General features: G+C 39.2%; 1 protein-coding gene across 7 annotated transcripts in view; it reads left to right on the top strand.

Moving 5' to 3' along the window:
* The window catches only part of LOC107680625 (rap guanine nucleotide exchange factor 2-like), a 142817-nt gene that overhangs the window by 118181 nt on the left and 13305 nt on the right, over positions 1 to 11331 (top strand). For 6 of the 7 annotated variants that reach the window (XM_016476612.1, XM_016476609.1, XM_016476607.1 and 3 more), the window contains 12 exons: positions 3144 to 3252; positions 3449 to 3725; positions 3805 to 3962; positions 5021 to 5261; positions 5362 to 5748; positions 5861 to 6072; positions 7543 to 7666; positions 8062 to 8085; positions 9015 to 9238; positions 9869 to 10039; positions 10131 to 10280; positions 10735 to 10800. In XM_016476612.1, coding sequence (XP_016332098.1) covers positions 3144 to 3252; positions 3449 to 3725; positions 3805 to 3962; positions 5021 to 5261; positions 5362 to 5748; positions 5861 to 6072; positions 7543 to 7666; positions 8062 to 8085; positions 9015 to 9238; positions 9869 to 10039; positions 10131 to 10280; positions 10735 to 10800 — 2143 coding nt within the window. The remainder of the gene's footprint in view (positions 1 to 3143; positions 3253 to 3448; positions 3726 to 3804; positions 3963 to 5020; positions 5262 to 5361; positions 5749 to 5860; positions 6073 to 7542; positions 7667 to 8061; positions 8086 to 9014; positions 9239 to 9868; positions 10040 to 10130; positions 10281 to 10734; positions 10801 to 11331) is intronic. The other variant, XM_016476610.1, reaches the window with a different exon arrangement.

Raw genomic sequence — 11331 nt, 5'->3', positions numbered from 1 at the left:
GCTTTTCAGACCGATGAGCTTTGTAAAAATCGACGCGTTTAAGAAAGGCGGGGCATAGAGGAGGAAAAATAATGTACAGTATGTGGAAAATAATGTTTTTTTTTTAACCTTAAACCGCATAAACACATTTCATTACTCCAAATACACAAAATAATGTTATTTTTAGCAACATCATATGACCCCTTTAATATTTGTTAAATATTTTTTATGGCTAAAGGTACTAAAGTAAATATAGATGAATCCTTAAAGCTACAGATGTTCAATTCAATTCAAGTTTATTTGTATAGCGCTTTTCACGATGCAAATCGTTACAAAGCAGCTTTACAGAAAATTAAAGTTTCTACATTATATTTAGTAATGGCTTATCAGTGGTGACTATCTCAAGTTGATGTCCATATGGCAGAAATGTATGGTAAAAATCAAGCAGTTAGTTAATGTCATGTAATCAAACAGACGGTGAACACTATTAACAGCAATGATTATATGTTGCGATCAAACTTATAGCAAAATTTGGTAGTTTTGTATGTTGTCTGAGGGTTGGCATCATCTGAGGTCTTCTGAGGGGCTGGCATCATCTCTTCTCAGGTGTTCGGTCATCTCAGGCCTTTGTAAGGGCTGGATCCAGACTGTAGCTTGTGTAATTCCTAGTTACCACGGGATGCCAATCCCGTGGCAGAAACAGAGAAGGAAATAGAGAAAAATTAGCGTAGCTGCTGTTCCATCTAAGCAAAAAATGATGTGTTCAACCCAAGTAAAAGAATGTTAATGTGCATTTGATCAGATGTAACTGAAGTACAAGGTTATGAGATACATTATGTGAATGCTTCAAACAGAGAATCAATCTAGATTCAAACAGAGAGAGTGGGTCTGAACCCCGAACATTATCAGGAAGGCTATTCCAGAGTTTTGGGAGCCAAATGTGAAAAAGCTCTACCGATTTTGCTATCCTAGGAACTACCAAGAGTCCAGAGTTTTGCGACCTTAGGGAGTGGGATGGATTGTAGCGTGATAGAAGAATAGTTAGGTACACAGGAGCTAATCCATTTAGTGCCTTAAAAGTAAGTAGTAATATTTTGTAACTGATAAGGAACTTAATAGGTAGCCAGTGCAGAGACTGTAAAATTGGGGTAATATGGTCATATGTTCCTGACCTGGTAAGGACTCTAGCAGTGGCATTTTGGACTACCTGTAGCTTGTTTATTGAAGATGCAGGACAACCACCTAGCAGTGCAATACAATAGTCCAGTCTAGAGGTCATGAATGCATGAAATAGCTTTTCTGCATCAGAAACAGGTAGCATGTTCATTACTTGGCAATGTTTCTAAGATGGAAGAATGCTGTTTTTGTAACATGGGAAATATGATTTTCAAAAGACAAGTTGCTGTCTAATATAACACCCAGATTTTTGACTGTAGAGGAAGCCACCTAGCAGTGCATTACAATAGTCCAGTCTAGAGGTCATGAATGCATGAAATAGCTTTTCTGCATCAGAAACAGGTAGCATGTTCATTACTTGGCAATGTTTCTAAGATGGAAGAATGCTGTTTTTGTAACATGGGAAATATGATTTTCAAAAGACAAGTTGCTGTCTAATATAACACCCAAATTTTTGACTGTAGAGGAAGTAACAGTACATCCGTCTAGATGCAAGTTGTAATCTACAAGATTCTGTGTACTGTTTTTTTGGTCCAATAACTTAAAGCCTGCCCTTGAATACCTGTATAGTTTTGTAATAGATCTATGAGTCGATGATCTATAGTGTCGAACGCAGCACTAAGGTCAAGTAAAACTAGCAATGAGATGCAGCCTTGGTCTGACGCAAGAAGCAAGTCATTTGTAATTTTAACAAGTGCAGTTTCTGTGCTATGATGGGGCCTGAACCCTGACTGAAATTCTTCATAGATATCATTTTTTTGCAGGAAGGAGCCCAATTGAGCAGACTATTGAGCTTTTTCTACAATTTTAGACATAAACACCAAGGGGCAACATGTATATTGAAAATAGCAGAGGGCCTAGGACAGATCCTTGTGGCACTCCATACTCTACTGGATTTAATTGAGATGATTCCCGGTTTAAATAGACAAAGTGATAGCGATCGGAAAGGTAGGATCTTTGAAATGGGTCTGTAATTTGCCAGTTCACTAGGATCTAGTTGTTTTTTTATTAAGATGGTTTCTTAATAAAAGGCTAAATAACCACCAGCTTGAATGGTTTTAGGACGTGACCTAGAGATAACGACGAGTTAATAATATTGAGAAGCGGTTCTTCTACTAGAGGTAACAACTCTTTCAGTAATTTAGTGGGTACAGGATCTAATAAACATGTTGTTGGTTTAGATGCAGTGATACATTTATTTAGATCTTCCTGTCCTATAGTTGTAAAGCACTGCAGTTTTTCTTTGGGTGCAATGAATGAAGCTGAATTACAAGACGCTATCGATTCTACATTTGTTATTGTATTTCTTATGCTATCTACTTTATCAGTGAAGAAATTCATGAAGTCATTACTACTAAACTGTGAGGGAATATTTAGTTAGAGTGACGTCTGATTATTTGTTAATCTAGCCACTGTGCTAAATAAAAACCTTGGATTGTGTTGGTTATTTTCTATGAGTTTGCGGATATGCTCGGCCCTGGCAGCTTTTAGAGCCTGTCTATAGCTGTACATACTGTTTTTCCATGCAATTCTAAAAACTTCCAAGTTAGTTTTTCTAAATTACCGTTCAAGATTATGAGTTTCTTTCTTGAGAGAATGGGTATTGCTGTTGTACCATAGCACAGTACGTTTTTCTCTAACCTTTTTTAATTTGATGGGGGCAACAGCTTCTAATGTATTAGAGAAGATAGTGCCCATATTGCTAGTCATTTTGTTATGTTATTGATTTCCTCTTTTTTCTATTTTTCTTTGATTAATAGGCATCACAGCAGCTGGGTTATTTGGCTGCTATTACTTTAAGAGCAAACTCACATTAACTCAGCGTACCTTACCTCACTGAGAGAATTTTATGAAGTAACATGTTACACCACAAACTGCACTCTGTGTGCTGAAAGTACTGAAATAAAACATTGTGTTTTAAGTATATTTATCAGCTGTTCCAGCTGCTATGTTTATTGAGATTTTGGATTTTCATCTTTTTTTCCCAGTTACTAGAGGTCAATGGACAAAACTTCGAAAATGTGCTGTTATCCAAAGCCAACGAGATTCTCAAAAACAACACGCACCTGTCCATTACTGTGAAAACCAATCTCTTAGGTAAGCTACACTGGCTGAAATAACCACAGCTGCACAAACTGTTATTTAGACCCAACACAATTAGCCAGTCAGCTCTCTTTCCTTTTCAGTTGGGGCAAATGTAACTGTAGTTCATTTTGTAAGGCTGTTTGTTGCTTGAAAATGTCAGATGGCATTGTTAAACTCATTTTCTCTGTGTTGTGATCCCTGCTCTTAGTGTTTAAGGAGCTACTGGCCAGGCCTGACCAGGACCAGGAGCTAGAACAGGAGGAGGAGCCAGACAGGAAGAACGGGGCACCTCACATCCCCAAAATCGGGGACATTAAGAAAGCCAGCCGCTACTCCATCCCTGACCTGGCTGTGGATGTGGAGCAGGTCATGGGTCTTGAGAAAGCTAGTAAGAAAGCCAAGGCCAACACCGTAGGTGGCAGAAACAAGCTGAAGAAGATCTTTGACAAGACACTGACCAGTATTCTTCCACCCAAACCTTACAAGTAAGCTGAGCTTGATGCATGAAAGCTCTCTTCATGATTTGGTTCCCTGTGGCGTATAACTCTTCTGGTTTGTTCACAGTGACGTTGGCGTGGGACAGTCCCAGGATGACAGTATTGTGGGGCTAAAGCAGTCAAAGCAGATCCCTCCTGCCCTTCCTGTCAGTGGAAACCTTTCATCAAGCAACCCTGACCTGCTGCAGTCACACCATCGCATACTCGACTTCAACAACCAGCCTGGTAAGACAGTTAATGTGGTTTAGCAAAGTAAGACATTTTACAGCATTAACATCCATTCTGGTTCTGAAACAACAATCTAATCAACCACTCTCATGCTAGGGTTAGGTTTAGGGGTTAAGGTTAGACTGTGGCTTTAAGTTGGTCTTAAGGGGTGAACATCATTCTTATCAACTCTCTCATTTTCTTAGTGATAGGGTTAGCCAATAAACATTTGATCCAAGAATTTGTTCTACTAGGTTAGACAGCCTTCTTAAGAGAGAACAGACTGAGTCAGTAAAGCTCAGCTGAGATCTTTAAATGGATAGTTTAAATATATTCTTGCAATGTCTTACTGTGCACTTACCTTTAGGGCATCTACAGCACATTTCACAGAAGTTTAATCTCAGTGCATGCATATTTAATAAGATGCTCATGCTGTCCTGAATGTCCTCTTTCAGAAGCAGTCCCTATAAGTAAGTATTTGATCTTGTCCTCTTAGAGGTTCCTCAACTACTTTCATTTTCCTAATCACAATCTTCTTCAGGGCACTTCTCTGCTCTGACATTGATTTTGCTATCCACATTTATGTAGAACAAATTTGGTGGTACTCAATCAGGTCTTAATCTATAAACACTATTAATTTGGTGGGATTCATCAAAATTCTTTCGTTAAATGAATGTTGTTCACTGCTTCGCGTTGCTTTCACACTTGAGGTTTTGTTGCAGTATGAGATTGATTGACCTTGAAGGTTGATTTGTTTGCTTGTTGTAAAGGTGTCTTCTGAGCATGCATATGCACCAAGAAAAGTGTACAAAAAGCTCCTGTTAATAGGTTCATTTTAAAGTCAATAGGGTAAAGTGATGATGTAGAGATAATGCATAAATTAATTACATTGTCCAAAACTATAGTTCAGATTCTGACTTAAACATACCAAGTGTGAAAGTGACCGTTCAATAGTAGTGTAAAATGATCATGGGTAACACATAAGTGGTTTTCCACCTAGATGAAGACTATATACTTGGGTGTTGGTTAATAAAAGGGTTAAGTATGTGTGTTTAAGCCATTCCTCTGTTCTTTAGACATGTCAGACCAGGTATTGAGAGTGTTCAAGGCAGACCAGCAAAGTCGGTACATCATGATTGGGAAGGACACCACAGCAAAAGAAGTCGTAGCTCAGGCCATCCGAGAGTTTGCCTTGACCGCTGCCCCTGAAGCATATTCGTTGTGTGAGGTGTCAGTCACTCCTGAGGGTGTCATCAAGCAGCGGCGACTCCCTGAGCAACTCTCCAAACTGGCCGACAGGATCCAGCTGAGTGGCAGGTGCTGCCTTAGAGCCCTTGTGGCCATTTTGTTAAATTTTCTGTAGTATTATGGTGTCAGATCACTCAGAACATCCATTGACCTCTCGTTTAACATGTAGGTACTACCTGAAAAGCAACATGGAGACGGAGACACTGTGCTCGGATGAAGATGCCCAGGAACTACTAAGGGAGAGCCAGATTAGCCTGCTGCAGCTTAGCACGGTGGAAGTGGCGACCCAGCTGTCCATGCGCGCCTTTGAGCTGTTCTGTGCCATCGAGCCCACAGAGTACATTGATGACCTGTTTAAGCTAAAAACTCGCCTAACCGGACCCCCCAGCCTCAAGCTCTTTGAGGAGGCCATCAATCGGGAGACCTTCTGGGTGGCCACAGAGGTGGTGCGTGAGCCCAACCAGCTCAAACGCATGAAGATCATCAAGCACTTCATTAAGATCGCACTGCATTGCCGCGAGTGCAAGAACTTCAACTCCATGTTTGCCATCATCAGGTAGGAGTCTTCATTTTAAGAGGCAAAAAAGTTAAGGGTTAAATTGAAGACCTCTTATGTATGTTATATTTTTGGAGTCCCGATTAACAATGACATTGTGTGTCTTTTCCAGTGGTCTGAACTTGGCACCGGTGTCCAGACTGAGAGGCACATGGGAGAAGTTGCCCAGCAAATATGAGAAGCTGTTTAGTGATCTTCAAGACCTATTTGATCCCTCCAGGAATATGGCGAAGTACCGGAATCTTCTAAACAGCCAGAACCTGCAGCCACCCATCATCCCACTTTTCCCTGTAATCAAGAAGGATCTCACCTTCCTGCATGAAGGTAAGATAATAGTAGGTGATGACATATATATAACTTGTGTTTGTTTATTATTGAACCATCTAGTTTTTGATAATACCATTAAAGTAAATTTTCCTTGGTTTCTTCCTTAACAGTTTGAAAAGTCCCTTTATTGAAACTTAACTACAAAAATGACTCATTCTGATCTCCTGCAACTTTCATCAGACAGATTGATACATAACCATCCACATTTATGTCATGAATGCATTTTCTTGGCTTTGTGTAGCACCTACACTCTGCATAGCCTTTCTAAGTTTGTTTCAGACTAGGACGCTGATCATTTCTGTTTAATCTTCTAGGTCATTGCACCGTATAAGCGAACCAAAATCCAGAATGGCAATTGACAAGTTGATCCACTTCATCTCGTAGCACAATGTACTGTAAAGATCCTTGCACACTGAGTTCACAGAAATTGGTGGTCTTCTTTTTAATACATGGCTCCAGTATCACTGGGAAAGCATCAAACTGAGCCACTGACATCTTGAAGTAAACTTTAAATCGCCTGTGATAATCCCGCTGCTCCTTAATAAGGAGGGGAAACTACTTCCTCTCTATTAGGGATGTAATGGTATGAAAATTTCTTATCGCGATTATAGTGACCAAAATTATCACGGTTCTCATTATTATCACGGTATTGTTCAAATGTACCGGAGATGTTAAAAAAGTAAACAAAATGCCATCGAATCGTTTCTGAAGACAGTCAGAACCTTCAGAGGTACATTCAAATAATTAATTCATTCATATATTAATTTGCATAATTCCCTTAGCACTCTTTTAAAACCTCCCAGCTTTTCCGCCCTGTTTTCACTCAAATTGAAACTATGCTGCATGCTGTGCGCACATGAGACTGTTACTTAAAACTGTTTTATGCTGGACAGTATTTATTTATCGCGAGTTGTTCAAATCACGGTAATCTAATACGGTTTTAATAATAATTAAAAGATGAAACGGTAATACTAACCATGGGAAATTTTATCATGATTTATCGTCAAACCGGTAATCAATACATCCCTACTCTATATCTCAGGATTGGATGGACCCAATATTTCCTCTTTCTTTTTCTCTTTTTAAGAAGAGGGAGGACAACAAAATCATCCTCACTGCATGAAGACTTCATTTTGTATTGTTTTGCGAATTTTTTAGCAACGGATTAATAATATGCATCGGACTCAGAGTGCAAGGTTTCTGTGCGTGACAAATTTTTAGGTTGACGAATACGAAAAAACACATACGAAAATTTCAGACTCAGTGTGCAAGGACCTTAACTGTTTATGTGGTGCATTTAATGCAAGGTTTGTGCCTTTAAGGCACAGCTGCAAAAACTGCCCATTTTGAGAGTGTGAAATATGATCATGACAAAAAAATGACGTTATTTGACACAAAGTTGACCTGAGGGAAAAAATCAATTATAAAATTGTGTGATATGAGCCTTTTCTTTATTGTCCACTCTAGGAAATGACTCAAAGGTGGACGGTTTGGTGAACTTTGAGAAACTGCGGATGATTGCTAAAGAGATCAGACATGTAGGCCGAATGGCAGCTGTAAACATGGACCCTGCTCTGATGTTCAGAACCAGGCAAGTGCCTTTCTGTTCTGACTGCTACAATGACTTCTTTGCCCTTCTTTCAGGCTGGACTCTTCACACCACTAGCTTTTAGTGCCCACTCACTGCGATGTGTACAGCTCTCACCTCACGCTTCCACACAAACGACAGTTTTTTGCTATGTTGAAGTGATGTTTACATACAAGACAGTTAAACCATTTTGTATGTTACTCTGTCTGCATTATTGTCAGAGAAGTTAGTGTCTCTCTTTTGGTCTCTGGTGCACCTCACCTTGGTACCCTTGGTCTGTTTCTTCTCATCTAAGTGTGTCTCCCTCTCTTTCTCTCATGGGCTTTCTCTCTCCCCCATTTCTCTCTACATCCACCCTCTCTGCCCCATGGTTCACTATTCATGGCTCTCCCTTACAGGAAGAAGAAATGGAGGAGTTTAGGGTGAGTATGGTGAACTCTCACCTTTGGCCTCATGTGTGCCCCTTCCTTTAATTTGGGCTGGCTCCTCACCATCCATTATTTTTATTTTTCTGGTTCATTTGAGAATGCTTCGGCTCTGACGGATCCCATCCAAGCATTTGACCGCCATCACTTTTGCTACTCAGGGTCATTGAATAAACTCACCTCATTCTAAAATACATCCTAATGTTTCTGTTGTATAATTACCATAGATTTTGAATGTTTCACAAACATGACCCCACTAGTATGCATGAATTTATTTACAGTTGTTTGGTTCCTGCTCATTTATTCATTTGATAGCCCATGATCCATTTTTAGCAAAAGTGATTTAACGTGCCCCTTCCAGCTGAACTACTTACAATAGTTGCACGCCTTCTAAGTATTTGCAGTTTTTTTTTGTTTTTTCTTTCTGTTTATTTTCTTTAGTTTAAACTAATAATTATTTTAGTTAAATTAGTTTAAAAATTGTGATTAATGATATGTGTGTGAATTCAAACACAACCTTGTATAAGATATTTTATAAGCGTAATATAAAAAGACTATTGATGCTAGTGGTGCAGGAATTACACACTTCACCTTTAAACATAAAATAAATGGTTGGAGAAAAAAAAAATAGTTCAAGAAAAAATATGACCAAAAATAATGACACACAAAAATAATCAGTTATTTTTTCCCAAATCTCATGCAAAGTTTAAGCACTCTACTTCTGGTGTTTTATTTAACATCCAGTTTTTATTTAACTGCCTGATTGGCTGAGATGTGAAATGCATGGAATGTTTGGATTGTTTTGAAGCTGCAAGGAATGCAACTTACTGCATGTCAAAGAGAGACTGCATCTGATCCTGCATCAGCATACTACCTACTGTTAAAGTCAACCCGCATCTTTAACTGTAATACTTGTGTGCGTTTAGGTCACTCAGCCAGGGCAGTGCCAATGCAGCCGTCCTGGATGTAACCCAGACGGGCGGGCACAAGAAGCGGGTCAGACGGAGTTCCTTCCTCAATGCCAAGAAGCTGTACGAGGACGCACAGATGGCACGCAAGGTCAAACAATACCTGTCCTACCTCACCCTGGAGACGAATGAGGAGAGCTTGCAGACACTCTCAATTCAGTGTGAGCCTTCAGTCAACACATGTGAGTAGCGTGTAAGCACACACACACACACACACACACACACACAATTACAAATAGGTGAATCCACAAGAAACAACACTGGCATGTGATGAAGACATTTACCTCACATTAAAAACCTGCACACTCTACAGTATGTTAGTCATAGGAACAAACTATTCAGTATCTCTTATGCTTACAAAGGCTATATTTATTTGATAACATTTTTTTAGTAAAAGCTAAATTTGTAGAATATTTTTACAGTTTCAAGTAACTGTGTTGTAATTTATTTTTTGTGATGTCAAAGCTAAATTTTCAGCAGCCATTATTACAGTCTTCAGTGTCACATGATCCTTCAGAAATCATTCTAATATGCTAATTTTCTTATCATCAATATTGAAAACAGTTGTGCTGCATAATATTTTTGAGGAAACCATGATACATTTTTCATTCATGTTTATTATAATGACTAGAAAATTTAAAAGAACATCATTAAAAAAAGTAACATTAAAAATGTCTGTCACTTTTGATCAGTTTAACGTGTTCTTGCTGAATAAAATATTTCTTTGAAATTGTTCTTTTTTCTTCAAGTTTTTCTCATTCTGTAAATGTTTAGCTTAATATTTATTATTTGCCTTGTATATATCATCACAGTGCCGAAGAGTTCCGGGGACAGGAAAAGACCTGACACATCGCCCGTAGTTGCACGGGCCGCCACTCACCAGCGCCAGCAGCTTCAGAAAGCCAACCAGGCACTTCAAGTGCCTGCCGTAGCCCTCTACCCATCACGCAAGAAAGTGCCGGTCAAAGACTTGCCACCATTTGGTAAGACCACCACATTGATGTAGCTTAAACTTGATCAGCTACTACATTATATGTTACTGGTGTTCATAAGAATCTTACTGTATTTTCACAGGCACAAGCTCACCACAGTCTCTGAAAAAGATACTGTCCCTTTCAGAGGAGGCAGGAGAGAGACACAGGAAACAGACAGAGGATACTGTGTCCAACAACTCCTCACAGCTGTCGTCTCCTCCCACATCTCCTCACAGCTCACCTAAGAAAGGTAAGCTTACACATAGACACACTCACTGTGGCATTTTTTGTAAATTTAAATGTTTCTCCAACCTCTGGTCTTTGCACACTCGTTTTACTCTCCCTATTGACTTATCAGTAAACTGTGGATTCAGAGCCTTATGGTGCGCATGCAGTGAAATATATTGTCGGACAGCTTGTGCCCCACTGGCATTTCTCTGTTAGCGGGCGCCCCCTAGTGCCAACATGTTTTCATGGCTGATTTAATATGTTGAGACTGCCATCTAGTGGTAAAAAGATCACACGTAGGATATGAAATATCCTGCCAAGGTTCACGTGTTTTTTACAAAACATTTTAGAACGCTGCTCGTCTCTGATTTCATTACTGTAAAGTTACAAATGCTCCACTTTCCATCTCTACTTTTAAATTTGCATCACATAACATTTCTGTCTCTCATCATTCACGTGTTTTACCCTGTATTCAACCATTGCATCTATAAGAAGCCACAGAATGAAGGGTTTTTCCTCCTTCTGTAGAAAATCACCAACAGGTAACAGGTCCTGGATGCAGATTTAACCTGAGAGAGTTCACACAAGCATCATTATTGCTGTGTCTCAAAATGTAGTGAGCTGCCCACTAAAACATCATTCGTTAGAGGTACACTACCATTCAAAAGCTTGGGGTTGGTAAGGTTTTTGAAATCTTTTGAAGTCTTATGTTCAACCAGGGTACATTTATCTGATCAAAAATACATTGAAAACATAATATTGTGAAATTATTATTAAATAAAAAATAACTGTTTTCTATTTTAATATATTTTAATATTTAATGCATTTTAATATTTATTATATATTTGTTTAAAGGTCCCATGACATGCTGCTTTTTGGATGCTTTTATATAGGCCTAAGTGGTCCCTAGTACTGTATCTGAAGTCTCTTTCCCGAAATTCAGCCTTGGTGCAGAATTTCAGCCACTACGAGCCAGTCCCACAATGAGCTTTCCTTAGGACGTGCCATTTCTGTGTCTGTAGCTTTAAATGCTAATGAGGAGGAGAGAGGCGGGGCAACTGCCATGCTTCGCT

Source organism: Sinocyclocheilus anshuiensis, unplaced genomic scaffold (genome assembly GCF_001515605.1).
Source record: "Sinocyclocheilus anshuiensis isolate Anshui unplaced genomic scaffold, SAMN03320099.WGS_v1.1 scaffold328, whole genome shotgun sequence".
NCBI classification, from domain to species: domain Eukaryota; kingdom Metazoa; phylum Chordata; class Actinopteri; order Cypriniformes; family Cyprinidae; genus Sinocyclocheilus; species Sinocyclocheilus anshuiensis.
The sequence above is the reverse complement of the archived record's forward strand: the minus strand, read 5'-3'. Positions and strand labels throughout refer to the sequence as shown.